The 19,593-nt window shown below is 41.6% G+C and overlaps 1 protein-coding gene across 1 annotated transcript; it reads right to left on the reverse strand.

Moving 5' to 3' along the window:
* Positions 1–280: 280 nt before the first annotated feature.
* Positions 281–13,813, reverse strand: pgfb (placental growth factor b). Its single transcript, XM_027025510.3, has 7 exons — positions 13,258–13,813; positions 5,032–5,068; positions 3,385–3,581; positions 2,408–2,487; positions 2,215–2,244; positions 2,065–2,127; positions 281–1,805 (listed from the first exon to the last, which is right to left on the reverse strand). The coding sequence occupies exons 1-7, from the start codon at positions 13,318–13,320 to the stop codon at positions 1,784–1,786; spliced, it is 492 nt and encodes a 163-aa protein (XP_026881311.2). The 5' UTR covers positions 13,321–13,813; the 3' UTR covers positions 281–1,783.
* Between the last annotated feature and the right edge of the window lie 5,780 nt (positions 13,814–19,593).

Genomic DNA, 19,593 nt, shown 5'->3' on the forward strand with positions numbered 1-19,593 from the left:
CCTCAGCAACTTTCTACAGTAAACCCCTCATGGACATAAAACATCGAACCCCTACATGTTGGTGTGTGTAAACAAGTTTATGCATATGATATATGATGCTATAAGCTGTGACCTTAAAACATATTTTGTGTCTTCTGCTCCTAATCAATATATACACATAGCCCAATAACTTAGTGTGTGTAAACCTGCGCTGCAACATAATCTAATCTGATGCCAATGTTTTGAAAACGGATCAAAACATTCAACTCCTATTGAAAGAAAAGCGATAAAGAGTAGCAACCTAGATAATGTATCTCTTTATTAACAGTGGCACAATAGCAATACTTTATCAATATCATATATACAATATTCATAACTGGAAACAACTTCATAATTATTGACCCTCGTTGTTAATAAAACATTTTTGCATGGAAAACTGAACAAATATCTCTTGAGCTATAAAGAAGCCAATGGCCAAAAGATATCAGGTTCCTACTCAGCAACATAATGTAAATGCTGTCAGTTTAAGTATAGTATAATCCTTTTTTGCCAGAGTGTTATAAATGAGTATTTGCACATTAATTTTGATAAGTCTAATGCCCCCAGTGTAAAACTGATACTGTTGCTTTCATGTTTCATGTTCATTCAGAGGCCACACACAGTACTAGTAGCAGCACATCTAGTTTCTGAGGTTGAGTTCTAACCTTTTCTTGACCTATGCAGCTCTTTTAATGGACAATAATAATAGACTGTCAATTGAAACATATCCGAACACAATGTCAGCATACAATACACTCTTAAATTCATCAGTTGTTCCATGAACTGCTACCATGTAGATCGTAAGTGGGTACAATACAGCAGTATAGTTCTATTTTAAAATGTAACAAGAATTGTATTCTTGACACCAGTAGAGGTCAGCATGTCTCTGTCAATGAACTAACCACACCAGTCCTGCATTAGAGCATTAACGACATCCATATATATCATGGACTTACTGAAGGCTTTGGATTTCAAAATACATGTTTTTGTTTTTTTTATCCTCAAACTGGCCAAGTCAAAGAATTAAAACCAGTTAGAGGAGTGCATGTAACCTGTAACCTGTAACCTGTGGTTATTATACATCCAAGAAGGAATTGTCTGCAATTGTTATTGAAAACTTGTCTCAATAAATGACACAACACAAATAAAAGATCAAAAGTATTTTTGGTTTTGGTTTACCAATATAACCAACTGTCTTTCGTGAGTTTGGTTTGCCTGTCTGTAAATAAAAAAAGGACAAAAATCCCAATTTGTACTCATGCTATACAGCATCAGCAGAGTAGTCAGTCTTAACAAAAATATGCTTTTACTGGTTTGCAAGCAATAAATAAAAAGTAGTGAAATGTAATGTATAGTGTAGAATAATACTAATATCAATAATAATAATAATCACCACCACCATAATAATATAATCACCACCACAATAATAATAATAATAAGCATAACAACAACAACAACAATAATATTTTATTATTATTACATATTGAAAATTATAGCCAGTGTCCTGTAGACTAATTCCTACTTCAGACATTGAATTTGGTTCCCCACTGTGCTTCCAAACAGAAGCATGTCAGAGGGTGTCACCTCACAACAGGCGGTTCCGGTACATGAAATGTCCCCTGGTGGCTAGTGTGACCTTCGTGTCACTGTGGCAGTGCCTCATCTCAGACATGGGCGGTGGAGGTGACACAGGATCCATTAAGAGCAGGATGGGCGGGTGGTGGCTAGCTGCACAGCATGAGCAGAGGACAGGGCAGAGCTGGGTTTATCTTCGAGGAGGCTGACACCTGGAAGAGAAGATGGTAAGATGATCATCAGGTAAGAGCATACATTCAGAAATCCCACTTCAATCTTCCTTTTTCAAGCACTCTTTTTGAAGCCGACAACTGCAACCTAACGAAGTTACTTCATTAAGTCATTTGCATTTTGTGCCAGTTTGTATTTGTAAGTCCTTATAAGTTCCTGGTTCTCAAACTGCATCATGACTTCATAAGTGGGACCTCCACCCTGCTTCTCCAGCCTGCCGGTTCTCAATGGGTTTCTCACCCATTGCAGTCCTTTACTCGCTGTTTCTCCTTCCGTTTCCTTCCCCGTCCTTTTGGCCTCCGCCTACGAAGAAAATGAGAAGGAAAGCTCAAGCCATTCAAGGTGAATGGAACTGTAGGTCTGCTAGGAAAGTGTTGCTCGCAAAATTACCTGTCGTGTTTCACTGCGGGCTTTCTTAGTCTGACCGTCGGCACACGGAGGAAACCAGAGAGACACAAAGATGCATTTTTAGGTCATTTTCTTCAGGAAAATGTTTGGTGGTGCTTCAGTATTTTTGTCACTACTGAGAATTATGCTTAGGAAGAACAGAACAAACCACGTGGAGAGGTTGTCTTCTCCTTACCTACATTCACAGCTTTTGTGCTCCACAAAGGTCATCTCTACATACTCCCGACCTTGCTCTGCTGGTTTCAGCTTTAATAACTGCATAAATAGATAAAGAACAATTATTTCTTACGCATCAAGGCTTCTAATAGGTTGAAACCATTGCTTTCTTTACTCTAGTGTTGAAGGTCCACAGATGGTTGTTTAGTGCTAACCCTGCATCCTTTATTAATCATGCATCAGTGCAATAATGAACAATGCAAAAGCTCCATGATAAGATGTAATTCTGATTGGCTAAGTAATGATGATGTAGAACAGTTTTTCTCAGACTCATGGGGATCATGTACTTTGTGAGAACCATAGATATACACGAACAAAAAAAATATGACTACATAATATAATGAAATAATGAATATCAAAGAGTATTAAAAAAAAAAAAAAAAGAAAAGAATGTATATCATCTTCAAACTTGGTAATGATGCAACAGTCCTTCGGGAGCCACGACCAACAACAGCAATAAATATGGGAGAACTTTAATGCAGTTAATGACATACGAAATTACTAAGTGACATGGCACTTATATTTTGAACGATAAAAAAATGGGCCGCTGTCCAGAGCATGACTGCCCTTGATCTACGGGACATGTTTAACTTGCAGACATACTGCTCAATTAACCTGTCAGCAGCTCTTTATTTCATAGCTGGCATTCTGCATTAATTTGCCATTCCTCTGTAGATTAGGAAAGATTTTGTAGTCAATACTACAAAAGGTAGCTGGATTCAGTGGATAGTGTATTGTCTACAATATTCATATGTTAAAGACTATTATTAACATAATCTTTCTAAAGATGTTCAGTGTTAAACACATACAGTTTGACAGCTTGACCTACAGCTTACAGATTTTTTTTACACTGAATTTCGACTAGTGGCCGTAGTTGTATGTTTCTTGGCTTCTGGCATAACCAGTAAACTTCACGGTCATGTTGCTAGGACACACTTGCATAGTGATGTTGGCTGTGAGCGTGGGGTGGCACTCCAGGTTCTCATCTCCACAGCAACCAGCACAGCGGACCAATGGCACACAGGTGGGGCTGAAGATGTGCTCCACCTCCCCAGGGTACTCCTGCACAACCTCAACCAGCTTCTCTATGGTACGGCAGAAACTCCGCCCCCACACTTCCTGAAACAGGATTACTGGGACAAGGCCAAACAAAGGAAAGTAAGGCAAAGATTAAAGGGCCAGTAAAAGCTGCGGTCCGAGTTAACGTGGTGGCACACCACAGGCGATCACTGAGGTTCACGCGCAGCTGATGACGGGATTAGCATTACTCTCGACATTCTTTGCGCAATTACCCAGTCACTGTGTGCTTTGTTAGCTTGGTCTCCACCAGCCCGAGAAAGGTGCTGGCAGGGTTTCAGTTTACCGATCACACTTTCATACAAACACTTGTGAGCTCTCTCAAGGAATGTTCTTCTTTACGTCTAGAGTTCTAGCAGGATACTAAGCTGCATGCAAGGTTAGAATGTTACATTATGCCTTTGACCTGTGTTTGATTTCTTTTTTAAATGTAATTTTATTTTCATTTTCTATTCAGGCTGGAAGTGAGATACTTTGCCATTTTTGTTACAAAAGTTCTTAAGTGGTTTGGAAAAATGTCAGTACGTTCGGCTCTTCCTCTCACAGTGAAGTATGAGTTACATTAACGCCAGCTTTATTTGAACAACTCTCCAAATATTTCTGTCACTGCACATCATTTCTTTGAACCTGGACACCTAAAACTTCAAATCATACCAGTACATCCGAATGAACACACAAACAAATTAGTATATATTATGGCAAAGGTGAGTTTAGTGAACATAATAGGAATTCATTTTTCCAGCTTTCCTTTCTAAGTTACATTGACTCCCCATTATCATGAGAGTAACATGAGAGTGAATTAGAGAGATGGAACATGGGATTTCAAAGCTGCTAATCATCTTCGACATTCTAAAACTCCACCGAGCAATGAAAACAGACCCTCCGTAGTTTTCGGTCGTCTGACGACCCGCTCGTGAATGAAGACAAATCGCTTAAAAGGAATTTTGAGGTTAACAAGTGAAGATCGTTCATCTGTTCCATGAATAAAAATGAAGGTCTGAAAGAAAGTGTCAGGAGTAGGATGGTCGCCTCAGGTCCAGCTGCGAGTTTACTAGGAGAACGCACACGCGTATAGGTACACGAGTTAGTGCATCTAGAGTCACACCCTCTGATAGCACAGAACCCAAACCCAGAACCCACGGGGCCTTTAACGATGACACAGGCAAGAACATTCATCATGACACAGTTGGCCAACGTGAGAGTCTAACGTGCCACTGGCACAGTTTAATTTCGAATTTACAGGAATGAACTGAAACTCGTCCTGAACTCATATGAGCAACTGACAATAAAGGTGATTGGCAGCCTGGAAGAGTTAACGCCACAAGAGACTTCTTAATACGACTAAATGTGCTAAAATAACTTCAAAGGCTCCTTAATATAGCAGGATCACTCCCAGTATAATCGTTCTGCAATAATATTATATCTAATAATTACTGACACAGCCAAGCCAATGTCACAATGTCACATGTTTGAGATTTATTCCAGTAGGCATGTTAATATTCTTACCTTTAGAGGTGCTGTTTATTGTGGTTGAGGGAGAACACTGCAAAAAATTAAAACAAGTAACAGGTCAGAGATCTTCAGACTGATAGGAAACGTGAAACAGACCACATGTTCACAGGTACAGGATGATTACAAATGCTTAGAGAAGACACTAAGATTTAAAAATGTGAAACACACGTGAAATGTGGATGTACATTGTGATTACAAATAGGAATAAGGATTCATTAGACAAAATGTGATGACTGAGTTATTACTTTAGTAGCAATATAGGCATCAAACCTTACAGATTTGCATAAGTCTGATGGTATACAAAACATATTAAAACCTTTAAAACCAGTTGAACAACAACTTGTCTAAAGATAAAAGTGCAACTATTATACAGTAAAAGCACAACCATATAAAGTGGGCGGTACAAGACAACACAGAGATCCAGAGTCTTGAGCCAGGACAACTGACTGAGATGCATCGCATTATAAACATAGTGTCTGTTTAAGTTCAAAGTCTGTTTCCTTTGGCCTAAAATTCTGCTATTTATTTTCTCATTGGCTATTCTCCCTTTAGCAGACACTTTTGCTTTGGGCTCAAAGAATACAGCTATCGAGGTAGCTTACATGTTAACCCTAAGTGGGAAATTTAAACTACAATCTTAAAAGCCACAGACTGATATGATGCCATGATTCAATGGCCTGTGAAATTCCTCTGTCATAGCTCAGGTAATGGAGGTCTGTGACCTAATATCACAATGTCATGACCATGAGTGTGTATGTCATAACCATGTACGGGCCCCTGAATATGTATGACATCAAAAACATCTTCTTCTTGAAGGGGGAAGGGAAATGACACTGGAAATGACACAGCATAGTCACAGTGATTGCAGAACCTCTTTTCAACCAAAACAGGCATAGTGAAGCATTCAGTGTTTACGCAAAACGTACTCATATTAACCTCTAGTTACTAAATCAGATTTATCGTTCCTGTAAGCCTGTGAGAAAGCATGTGAGACGCAACCCAACGGAACTTTAGAGGTCTGTGCTATAATTTATGCGGTCTACGAGTCAGCATTTTACCTGGCCCCTCTGAGGTTCTTTTTTGGCTGCGTTTCTGGGATGATTTTTGGTGAGCGAGTGTTAGAGGGCCAGGGAGAGGCAGACTACAGGGAGACCTGAATGCCACAGGTCAGCCCGGCCATGAGAGAGCAGTCACCTGGCACCTCCTGGCGCTGTACTTCAGAAAGCAAGCCGTGCCGAAAAACTTGGCAGATTGTCATGGCTATGTGGAGCGCCTCACGTAGCAGCTCCCATTCCCGCACACGTAAATGAGCTTGAGAGTGTGCATTACAGTTCAGACACATTTTTAAATGACTTGAAAGCAGCGTGTTTTTACAATGATCCAATTATTCCGTTCCTCCTGGGCTCGTGGGAACCACATACACTGCAAGAGACTGAGTAAGATTAAGGTTGATCCAGAAGTTATGGGTGTGTTACGAGGTGATCATTTAATCATTTCTGGAGAAAGAAAATGATGAGAACCAAAACTGCGTTCTGTGACTTTTAAACATATTTGATTTACGCCAGATTTTATGGTGCATTTACATTTATTTCGGACAAGAAAAGAATTGTGAGACATATAGACTTACACTTAAAAACATAGAAAAGCATTTCCATCAACTCTAGCGCAAAATATATACATATTACTCCAACTTGATTTAGTGTGTAAAGATTTTCAATTCCACTGTTTCTATGCTATAATAATAATTAAGACAGAAAGTTGATGTGACATTGAACTACGATGAAATGTAATGAAAGTGATAAACAGACAATGTAAACGAAGGAGTGCTACACATGATCACTATCACTGTCATGCCAGTCTGCCAGACTTGATCTCCTTGTGACAATGTAGCATAGTCTTTAGGGTTTGTTTCCCTGTGTTTTGGATGTGCGCATCTTCACCATGCCTTCAGAAAAATGATTACGGTCCATCCTTTGCTTGACATGCTTGGGTTTGGTCACTGTCCTGGTCTTGTCCTTAAGTGAGTTACTAGTGCATGTGTTATGTGTTAAATCAAACCATACAAAAGTTAGATCAGCACGATATTTACTGAACCTCTCCACTGAAACCAGTGAAAATGTCTGCTTCTAAACAACATCAGTGGTGTTCCATTGAGGTCCATGTTCATTTGCATGTATTGCTGAGAATTCCGTGATTTAAGTGAGAGTCCCTGAAATTCCATGAGACTTGGCATGAAATTCCATGAGACTTGGAAATTCCATGAGACATGTAATTCACATGTCCTTGTTTGACAAGGTACACAGAGAGTGCACAGACCAAAGCAAGGAAGCATGGAGCCATCGGGGTCAGGGTGACATAGACTAGGAGGTTTCAAGAAAACAGAAAAGCAAACAAAATGGAAACTAAACTGCTATGCAATTATAAATGATACAAAACAACAGGTTTAATGAGGTCTGGACTGAAAAATACGGAACAATTCCTCCCAGTATTCTCGAAGATAAAGGTCTGTTTCATGGGTGTTCCCTCCTATGTCATATATCTTATGATTCATGCACACTTCAACTTCCCCCAATAATACATCATATATGGAAAACGCCTATATGGATAGTGTCAAAAAACAGAGCAGTTCTATAGCAAAGCACTAGGCTGTCAGCCTCCTCTCAATTCAAATTTGATTAAAACTGTTTGAGAAAGTGTTTGGGCCTGCCATTGACAGGAAGAGACGGAAAAAGAGATTTGACACCAACCAGACATGATGACATTGGAACTTTAGTTTCAGAATCTCAAATGAAGTCCATCATGAATGATTACAAAAGATTTAGTGAGGCTAAAACATATTCAGGCATTCTATAATTTCTTATAATTCTACTGTTATCACTTTATTAACACCACTTTCACTATCACAGAATATGTATAATTAAACATTTTACCTCAGGAACTTCAGTCGTCACTTCGTACTGTCTCCCATCAGTGTTACGCTAAACGCCTTTTAAGGCACTTGGCTGGTGCAGATTTGTCACATTACTGTCTGTTGAAGGAGTGAAAGAAGCATCTGGATTTGGAGGAAGTTAACGTGAGAGGCCGTGCAAGGTCTTCCTCTCCAGAGCGGATGCTCTCCAGCTGGAGCTGTTTCTTGTCAAGGTCAAATCAAACAAAAAGGTGATCCAGAATTCGGTGAAACTCGAAACTACTTGTAACTGACAAGTGGAGCCATCAGTCTTATTCTCTGTGTCAGTTTAAAAACATCACCCTGTTGAACCAGTGTGAGGGGAATATCCACTGAAATGACATGACATTCGGTTTAACTCTTCAGTCTTCAACGCTAGTGACTGAGCTGCTCCCTGTACAACATACGCAAAACACAGAATCTTTGGTGCAACACAGGCACACACACTCCCGTGATAGGGGCCAGCCAGGGCTAATTGTGCTCCCTATTACAGTAAATGGTGCCATGGTTGTGTAAACTGGAATAGATTGCCTCCAGATGAGAGATTAAAGCACGCTGAGCAGATGACAGTCCCTGGAGTGCCACCAGAGGAAGGAGAGCTCCATGCTTCCTGCTTGTGATTGCCCCCCCGTCCCAAGGGCCAAAAGCAGGCCCGTGTTGGAAGGAAGCAGTGTTCTCATCCAGCGGCAGCATGTGCACCCGTAATGGTGTGGAGAACCGCTGGTGTCCACGCACCAAGGGGACTCAGAACCGCTCACATTGGCCTGAGACGTGTCGTGGGAGTGCGGAACACAGCCGTGCACAGCAGAGATATCCCTGTATGCCTTTTACCACATGAATGCGATCTCGACTGATAGCTAATATGGGAGAAAACTTTATTTAGGTATGATTTACTGAAGTTATTCACACATCTGACATCAATTTGTGCATTGAGCAATCTAACTGTCATCACTTGGACAAGGAGCCTGTTACAGAATTGGAGGGTAAATAGTGAATCGCTGCTTGGTTATAATACAGCATGTCCAGAACACGCATAGACAACTGAATGTCAATATGTCTATAGATATGTATGCACGAGAAGGGTCAGCTGTCGGTGCTGCTATCAGTTGTAATCTTATAAATAGAAACCCCTCAGCAGAGGAAGCTGACACACATCATCACAGATGGTCAGGATAAAGTTACATTTTTGCTCAAGTCTTGATAGAGGAAACACCTGTACTGGACTGTAGAGCCAGCCTGTGTCCTGAAGCGCGGGGGGATATCGCTAGGCCTCTCCATCTGTAAATCTGAAATCTGACAACCCCGGCCTGTTTTCAATGTTTCTACATGACAGCCCCCCCTCTCTGCTGCCTTCCCCGCTGCCTGATCCTACATCATCCTGGTAGGTCCCACTCGTCTGTCTGCTTTTGAACGTGCTTCCTCTAGCTAATTTGTTACTTTCTCTCCTTCCCCACTGAAGGGCATTTTAGCCAAAGGATAACGCCCAGGCTTTTGGGTTTTGTGGCCCAGATCTTCTCATCTTTCCACTAGGGCAGCTGCAGCTGCCGATAGCGAGAGCGGCAGCTGACTGCCACCGTCTTTCCCGGCTCTCTGAGCACGAAAGAGACAGAGGAAGACAGCTCGGACAGGAAGTCATCATCAGCAGAGCAGAGGTTTGACACATCGTCCTCTCGTCGGTTTATCAGCATTCTGTCACCTCTGTCTCACACAGGAAGAGTGAAAGCTATGAATACACACACAAAAAACAGAGGAAAATAGAGAAGAATGGAAGAAAGAGCACATAGGATGACCTAGGAAAGAGTACATGTGACAACCGGGATGTAGGAGGAAATGACAGAGGACAAGATACAGGGAAAAGCAGTTCACATGGAAATTGAAAGCCAGAGCAGAAGATAAATTTAAACCTGTGGTAAAACGTTCATAGAAGCGGTCACGGGGGTGTAGGGCTTATGGTATTCACGGCAGGTTCTTAGCAGGTACCTCCTTTTAGAATGTTACAAAACCATTCACCTTTACATTACATTACACTTTATACCAATGGTATTCAAATCTGGACCTTGAATCCAAACCTGGTCCTGGATTTGTAATCCCAAGTGTTGGGTTTGATGATTCGTGTGACTGGTTGGCCATATTGTCAACACACCTGACTCCTAGAAAAAGGGCAGGTGGAAAATCTGTAGGACCCGGACTTTGAGGACTGCGATTTGTGTATCTCTGCTCTATACTGTTAAAAGAAACAAGGTGCATACACCAGCTGAGATGGCAGCAGTGTTAATGGGTTAATCTAACGAGGTATCGCAGTAATGTCACTGCTTACATCCGTGGCAGTCACTCGAGGACTGAGTGCTTGTCTGTGAAAGGACATTTTTACGCTTAACACATTTTGGCCCTTGCTATGGCTTTTGCCTCTTGTACTGGTGCATTTCAACGTTTCTTTGACTAATACATTCCCATCGCTCATCAGAACATACTTGTTGTAATACCAGAATGAGTCTGCGCTCCAAAAAAAAACAAAACGAAATTATATAATAATCACAGTTCTGACCAGGGCAAGGCACATCATCAGTGATTGCACGCACTGTAAGACTGAGAATGAGTTTTAGGACAGTAGCCCTTTATGTGCTTATGTGACGGGTCCGCACCCATTTTGGGGAAACCAAAGAACTCTATCTGACGCAAGAGGGCAGGAGAAGACATTTATAAATGGCCTACCTCACCACATGCCCAATATTAACTTTTGTATTCTGTTCGCCCTTCCAAAGGAGTGGCTAACTGCGCACAGGCAGAGGAGACAGTCAGTGTGGAGGCGACCTTTCCGGGTAAACTAAGTAGAAGGGAGTTTGGTTGGTTTTACAGACACTATCAGTTTTACCTTGGACTGTCAGCAACTCTGGCATTACAGGTGATCCTAAGATAATTCATTACACAAGCCATCAAGAACAGAGTTGCACAAGCTACAAAAGGGAGTGCACTGAATTCACTGTATGCCTCTGTCCAGAGGTTTGAGGACCTGGGTCTCCTCTGGCAGAGCTAGGACCTGACAGTGCATGGCTGTTACTTTCTTTGAAGAACAGATTTGTGGGAAATACCTAAATGTTCCCTTTTTTCTCTTTTGTTTCTGTTTCTGTGTGCGGAGCCGTGCAGAGCTCGAATTTGGCTATATTTTGAGAAGATGGGCAAACACTTTCACCAAATGTTTAAACACCAAATATTTATTTACTTTTTCTCCACATTTAGATGGTCTCTCCCTTGTGGCACCACAGCAGCACCAAAGCGAGGGGGCGAAACGCCTGTCACTCTGCAGCCATGCAGCCTCGCAGTAGTGCGTCACACAACAGCACATTCTCTACTAAACCATCCATCGTAATGAAGGTGCATTTTTTTGCAGACACTTGGGCAGCCTGTGGAACTAAGCTTGCTTTTCATTAGTAGACATATCAGGTGTACTGAGCAAAGGCACCCTGATGGGGTTTTTTGTTTGTTTCTTTTGACATGAGACAAAATTCATTAACAGCTGCCATACAATTACGAGAAAGAGTTTGTCGTGTGTCATGGTTGAGGTGAACTCCTTTTCCAGCAGTATATAGATGCTGTAAGAGTAAGATTTTTAAGATGGTTTAGTTTATTCTTGAATAGGTTCCTGATTGTTTAATCTTGAGTCACTGCTAGCCTGAAACCTCAGTAGTGGATTTTACTCATGTTTGCACAAAGCATCTGTGAGCTGATTGTCCAGCTTTAGAAACGTAGCAGAAGCTCCCCTTTGTGCTCAAGCGATATCGCTCATTATCGATGGGCTCTTTTAAACAATCCCACTGAATTTGAGCAAACTGGAGGTTTGTCACATCTCAGGGACACACGGAGAGAGATGAGGTGTGTGAGGAAGTCCATATCAGTGAGCAGTATCAATAAAAGTGAAGGACTCTGAGACACCTTTGCCATGCGTTAAGTATGAGAGTCAGCTACCAAAAGCAGGAGAGCGTGTGCGCTCTGGCTAAAGGACGCATGACTGAAGGACTCCTTTTCATAGCCAGTAATAACAACAGATATTTGCCAGCTTCATGGAGCTCAAAGTACTCCAGACCGTGTGAGTGCTGGCTGAAACAACAAAAGAGAGAGGCGTGGACACAGTCACACTCCCACTGCAAGGAACACTAGAGATGGAAGACACCCAGGTGGTTTTTTGTGTGGCAACAGAACACTTTTTTTTTTTTTTTTTTTAACCCTGAGCTGAGGACACTTTATTCTGACCTACCATGCAGCACATAACAGAACATTTGGATTTCATTTCACTCTCCACTCATGCTTAACACGGTCTAACAGCACAAATGCAGTTAAAGTAAGCGAGGGAAAATTGAATAAATACAGTATTCTGTGGGATTTCTGAGATGTGGAGAACAGCATGAGAGGACCACTGGGCTCATTTAATGTATTTCAAAGACTGACCACTCTTTTAGAAGGGCTGAGTGAGCCAACGATCTGTAGGTGCTGGAGAGAGGAGGCATGCTCGGATACCCTGGGGCCACTGCCAACATAATCTCAGAGTCCCCTTTACAGCCAGCGTTCGGCATTTCTATCGCATGTTATACATTTTCCCTAGTGTAGAAGGCATGGCAGACTTTAGGTCAATAATTTTATTAGTGACAAACCTGAAAACTGTGTGAAATAGTGTAGGCTATAGCTTAACCACTGCGGATAGAGGTATCCCGCATATCATCCTCCCTGCCTTTGCAGTTAAATGCCAACAATTTAGGTATCTTCAAAATGAAAAAATAGCGTAAAAGCACAGTAAACGAAACGAACCCAGAAAAACGGAACTACGGAATGACGCAATTTTCTGCTCAGAGCATATTGCACGCTCATAACGACACCACTGGGTCAAAGGACGTGATGCAGTTTGTCACGTTTAACTTCATGACTCAAACGTTTCTGTGTGGCACACATTCAAAAAGAGCTCAAGTTATAGCCTATGCTACAGGCACAATAGGGTATTAAAAAAGACAACAGTCCCCGAGGTTTTGCTGAGTGTGAGGTTTCACAAGTGCGCTCACAAAGCCTGCCTGCGTTCATTCAGAAAGTTAGCTTTTATCTTCAAAGCCGCATGTACGCTTCTAATATCACGTACCAAGTTCAAAGATTAGTCACACAAGAAAGCCCGAGTTTAAAGAAACCTCTTTCTGCAAACATACACAGTATTATGGTGTCAAACACAGTATCTGCAACCAATACGTAGCTGTCTAGATTTAAAAAAATCTTCTTATGCACGAATAGCTCACCTGAGCGCGTGACAGCGTCAGGACCGCAGCGACAACTTGCACGAGAGAGCCCAAGACGCTCATTTCGTGATCCTTCGGTGTAGGAAAGGGATCCAACCGCAGGAAAGTCCACTCGGCTGTAGCCTCGTCAGTGTCCCGAGGTTCAAATATATTCCTCCAAAGGATCAATAAATCAAACGCTTCGTTTTCGTTGCCGAATACGATGCGCGCGACTCAACCTCCTTGATGATGTTGCAGATAGTAGTCGAGCTTAGAAACGAACAAGTGTTTCAGTAAATAGTGGCATACTCTTTATGGGCAAAAAAACCTGTAGCAAGACCAACAGGCAGGAAAACTTTTCTCTGATACATAAAAAGCACGTCCAAAACTCGATATGAAGAGTAAACCTTTTTTTCAGTGTCCTCTGGTTTTAATCGAGCTGTCTTGTGGTCCGGTTGGACATGCAGCAAGGCCTGTGGAGGTCCAGGGTGTTGTTCCGAGAGGAAAGGTCTGATCCTGCGTATTTCCTCTACATAGTGACACACTTGCTACTAATTGCCCTCACTAAATTTGAACAAGTTGCTCATTCAAATCACCTCCTCCAAAGTCTTCATACTCGTTCCATCCCCTCCCTCCCTCCCTCTCTCTCTCTCTCTCTCTCTCGCGCTCTCTCTCTCTTTCTCCACCTTTGCTTTCTCCAACTGTGTTAAATTCACAAAATATGTGTTTGAACAAGCCATGAATTTTTAATTCCTTATTCCGTTTTCAATATATATTGTTGCTGTAAGGTTAAACAAAAAAATATCCAGCAGGCCACATCTGTGGAAAACAAACATGAGATCAGTTTAGAGTACATAATATTTTTCCCACAAAGAAATATTTTTAATTACTTTTTAATGATCATTAAAGAACATCAACATTTTCCCTTTTGTCATTGTTTTTCATTGCTCATATTATCGTAAAATTAAATCAACAAAATTCTTCATGAAGTTATCATGGATTTTTTAAAGAAACACTGTTAATATTTGTGTCTTTGCTGTTGACGTGTGTGGTTAGAAGTCCTGGAATTCATCTTTTATTTTGAGAAGAACAGTGTGGGGTGGATAGACAAGAATAAGCACACTCTCAGAATAGGCAGCCTGAGAAACCAACCATACATTTCTGTGGGCAAATTCAATTATAATAATCCAGTAACAAATCCTTACTGTGTTACATTTCCAGTTAGAAAACATAAAACAACCTCATGGTGATGCTGAATGATTAAATATTTCATGGGAATGATCTCTATAGACAACTCTGAATGTGTTGAGGTAACTTTCTCTCTCTCTCTCTCTCTCTCTCTCTCTCTCTCTCTCTCTCTCTCTCTCTCTCTCCATCTATCTATCTAGCCCTCTCTCTCCATCTCTCTCTCTCTCCATTTGTCTTCTGTGACTTTATGTTTGCAGCAACACTGGAATGCATGAACAGGAGATTCTTAAGCTGTTTCTCTACATTCTTCACATTGTGTTGAATGATAGGGCTGCAGTGAGCCATTGCAAAGAGCACACTTAGGTGGACAGTGTCAGCAAATAGTCCAAGTTCCGCTGCTTTGGAGGAGCCCTCACATACACTGGACCAGTGCAAATAAGGGAATTCACCAACCACCAGGCTCCTCTGATGCTACGATTGTATAAAGATTCTTAAGGCTAAAGGCTTGCGTGGAACATTAATGGCAGCTGAATGTCAATAAAGAACAAAGTAAATACCAAAAAACTAAGAAATCTGTCCACAGGTTTGTTTTTTTCTCTAGTGAGTGTGTGTTTATATAGTTAGTGTGTGTGTGTGTGTGTGTGTGTGTGTGTGTGTGTGTGTGTGTGTGTGTGTGTGTGTGTGTGTGTTTGTGTGTGTGTGGGAGAAGGAGGGCAGTGACAAGGGAAAAGCTTAAACAAATACTGACCAGGCCAAACACCACATGACTTTGGGTTTTGCCACTGCTGTGCTGCTACGTGCCTGGTCAGGGAGCGGCAAGGCTCTGGTATGGTCCAGTAAGGTGGTGCTATGTGTTAGGAGTAAAATGCTGAGAAAACAAGTGAAGCTACCTGTGCAGAGAAAAGCTACCTGTGTGGAGAGAAGCTACCTGTGCAGAGAGATTCTACCTCTGTGGAGAGACCCTATCTGTGTGGAGAGACTCTACCTCTGTGGAGAGAGCTCCTACTCAAATGTTGTCCTTTGGGTCCTTTTATTCACTCTCAAACATCACATGTGACAGTGTCCATTTGGAGAGAAGGTCCCATTCTTCCACAAATGTGTCCATCAGAGCTGTAACAGCAGATTTCACTATAGCAAAAATACAGCCATGTTACGTAGATTTACAAAAAGAAATATATTTGTAGTTTCCAAAACATATTTCTTTGCAGTGTTAACATTTTAACAACAAATCAATTGGAATAATATACTTGCTAGCAAGAACAAAACCTTTTGATAGATATGTGTGCTGTTTAAAAAATTACAAATGTACATACAGTTTTTCATTTTGAATAAAACATTTGTTGGTATCAAAAAGAATGGGACATTAGTAATGTGCATTCTTCATCTGGTGTGCATACAATTCCAAACAGAACAGATCCATCTCATCATTACTTTTCAGTTTTGATTCAGAGTGTTTGACCTAGATAAATTAATACTGGTTTCACCACTCCTAATTGGATGACTCCACCCCTAGAAGATTTCGCACTTGTTTCTCCATTCCCAATTGGCTGACCATCTCTGGTTCCGCCCAGGCTCCATTTGCATGTTATCACTTACACTTTTTTCTGCTTATGCATTATGAACGATAATTAAATAATATGCCTGTAGTTTAAGAGGTTAAACCGAATTATTAAGGGTGTCTGGGGAATATTTTTGCCAGTGAATTTCATGTCATAGGCATAAACACCCAGGACAGCCTCAATCATTTAACACTTCAGTCATTAATCCCTGCGACCTGTAACATTGCAACAACAAAAGGTTTTTAACAGGAACCCCAATAAAATATGCAACCACCTCACTTCTAGCATGCTTTCCGCTCATCTTGGGTCTTGATGGAGCACTTTTTAAAAACTAGGTTAGTTACAAACCTGAGAAGATCTTTTTCTCAGGTTCTTTAAATTGTCATTAAATTCTATGAAATACTACTTGCTAAATAATAATTGAAGAAAAGAGCCACTGCACAACATGCAGAGACTGAACGTTGCATGTTTGGAAGCTGTTATGCTAAAGCTCCATCACTGCAAGGTGACTTTGAGCTGGTGACTAATGCACAGCACCTGACCAGCATCTTAACAGGATATCCCATCTCCTCATATCCTGCCTGCCATCCTCATTCCTCTCAGCCACATGACTGTTCTCCATCTCCACCTGTTGCCTCTGATGTAAACAGTATCGGGAGGCTTGCATAGCTTGGAAGGCGGCCCACCTCCAATAAAATCCCCCGGGAGGGGGTCTGGAAAGCCGCAGCAACACACCACTTTTTCGGCGGATACTTCCTATTTACGTCTGAGATGGCAACCGTTGTCAAGTCTTTGGGGCCAGCAGGTGTCGAGCGGTTTCCTCTGACATTCGGCTCCATTGTGTGAGCATGCCTTTGTTTACCAGGAAGTCCTGCACAAAGTGCGCATGCAGTCATACGTGCACTGTTATCTTCTAAAAATTTATGCGTCACATGGGATGGATGACGAGCTGCTTCAGGAAACACCCTGATTGACACGCTGTCTCTCATCCACAACGTGATCGGCCCCGTATATTATTATCTGTTACTTATTGCAGTACTATAACTTACAGCCATGTCTCCACTGGCTAAGCCTGTCCTGGTGAAGAGATTTCACATCAATGGCTCGAATGACCTGGGCCAAATGCCGTTGGCTTCAAAAAGCTCCGCAGGAGTCGGTGTCTCTATCAGCATGCGAGCTTGAAAGCAGCAAAGGAAAGCCCAGTGTTTACGTTAGACAGCATTTCATCATTCCCTGCTAGCGCTGGGTCAGAGGCTCCAGGCAGCCTGGTCACAATAATACGACGTATGGAAAACGTGTTGTTTTTGCACGAGGGCACGTCATGTGTGAATGTGTCCATTGGGGTTTTGTGAATAAATGAAGCTAGGAAGAGTGTGTTTGTCCAAGTGTTCCCCAAACTGTGATAAATATTCTAAGTTCTTACATTGAAGAAATGAGGGTAATTTGAATTGTTTACTTTTGTAGGTTGTACATTTAAGTGTAACCAGTGGAAAAATACCTCCTATGAGGCAAAGCTGTCAAGAAAACAAAAATAAGCATGAGTTCGGTGAACAAAGGAACTGATTAAGTTTAATGAAGGCAGACTTAAGTTTGGCCTTGTTCAAGGATGACACTGAACTGTTGGTAAGATGATGAAGAATCGGTTCAGTTAATTATGAATTAGTTATACTTATGCATTATTAGTCAGACATCTGTCAGACCCCTGCTGGACAACTGTAGTTTATCATTAAAAGTAGCAAAGCATCTGTCTACCTAGTAATCTTTTTATACTTCCTCAGTTGTGAACATGCAGACAGACACCCACAACCACACCCAAAACACATACACACACACAAACACACACATTGATTCAAGATAAACACAAAGTTGTTACAGTAAAGGGATGTTAGACTAGTAAATTAGATTTTCCCATTGATATTTTAAACTGTAAAAACCATGCTGTTGATTATTAGCTTCAGTAGAATTTAACATGTCAACCTAATTTGCTGTATCTATCACCACTGAAATACAGCAGCCCAGTGAAGTTCCCCTTAAATTTACTTTCACTATTTTAGAAATACTTGTTTAATAGGATTACTGTAAAAAGGCTGAGAGCCTGAGAGTTTTTTGTTACAAGGGTTAAAGTGGGACATACTAAAGGCGAATGCATGATGAAATCTGTCTGCCTTACTTGTGTTTATATGAACTGCAGCCAAGCAAAATTATTCCTTGAGGTTTTTATTTGTGTGTGTAGAAACACAACTACCTAAATAGCTACTGTTAGTGCCTTCTGTTGTAGAACAAGTGCCAGGCAGAGGGCTTAGGGGAAAATTGCGGTTTGTCTATGAATGTGTATACATGTGTTTGTGTGTGTACAAGCGCGTGTATTAGGGGAAACCTCAGATGGGAATAAAGGATGTTTCACAGTTTGTATCTTAAAACAACAAACAGTACATCTGGAGGATGACAAGCAGCCAGAGTGGCTGTCCCTCTTGCTGCCAACCGCCTGCCACTCATGGGCCACTGCGCACTTGCTAAAATACTGGTTTTGATTACCGCTGATACCTCTGAGTACCTCTGGCCGAGGGGGGAGATCTCTGATAGCCACACGGCCTCAAGCCCAGTAGCACTAGGGTGGGAGCAAGCACAACACAATGGCTAGTGCAGCCACATGTGGTGCATGAGGTGAATAAATGCTGTCACTGCAAGGCAAACAGTTCAGGAAAGAAGAAGAAGAAGAATTAGAAATACTCTACTCGTCCAGAGAGAAAGTATGCATGTTACAGCATCCCCGTTCTAAGCCAGCAACTTGTGGCTTCCAGCGGTGCTTAGCGACTGTTGGGGCTTTTCGGTCAGGTTGCCCTAAAGGTGAGGTTGGATTTTCCATGACTGATCATCGGGTAAACAGATGGGTCGAGACACTCCTCGATGGCGTAGCTGGGATTGTGAGAATCCAGTGGCCCGAGCCCGGGCTTTTCCTAACAGCGACACGACGAGGGGGCGGAATATCAGCGTCTGTCTCCTTGGCTTTCTCAGTGAATGGGTCTTAGCGCTCTCTTAGCCAGTTGTCTTTCCCTGTTTACGTTCATGTTTCACCTTTGTTGTCATATTTGTCATACATACAATGTCTGTTTTGCCAACTGCCTGTTTCACCCTGCTTCCCTCTTAGCAGCAGGCTATTTGCAAACCCTCTGAAACCCAAAATAAAAAATCATAACAAAGTAAAATAAAAGCAAAATAAATTGCATCTGAGATGTGGCAAGCTGATACGCCAACGTGAAAGTGAAATGAATAATTAAGCAGATAAATGAGGAATGAATGATGTGATTTTCCATAACAAAATTAGTATGCATTATTTATACATTTGTACTGGACTGTGAATTTAGGGTTTGAACAAGTAAGCTGGTTATTAGTGACATAAATGTATTATAACTGCATGTATGTGGTGTAGCATATTGCTTGAAGATAACTTACATGAGCTTCTCAAATAACCAGAGCTCCTCTAATCTGTGTCCTGTTGTGGATGGGTCTAGGAGTTGCAATTGACCCAGGCACCAGAAAGCCAGAGGTTGTTTCTGTTCCAGACTCATTATGAAGCTCGAGAGCCATCTTATCAGGCAAACAGGACATG

Source organism: Electrophorus electricus, chromosome 10 (assembly GCF_041902795.1).
Source record: "Electrophorus electricus isolate QZ-2024a chromosome 10, ASM4190279v1, whole genome shotgun sequence".
Lineage (NCBI taxonomy): Eukaryota > Metazoa > Chordata > Actinopteri > Gymnotiformes > Gymnotidae > Electrophorus > Electrophorus electricus.

Coding starts and splice junctions, on each gene's coding strand:
- pgfb (XM_027025510.3), bottom strand. CDS start 13,320: ATGAGCGTCTTGGGCTCTCTCGTGCAAGTTGTCGCTGCGGTCCTGACG. Junction 2,128..2,214: donor CCCGCAGTGAAACACGACAG/GTAATTTTGCGA, acceptor TTTTCTTCGTAG/GCGGAGGCCAAAAGGACGGG. Junction 1,806..2,064: donor CGAGTAAAGGACTGCAATGG/GTGAGAAACCCA, acceptor CTTCTCTTCCAG/GTGTCAGCCTCCTCGAAGAT.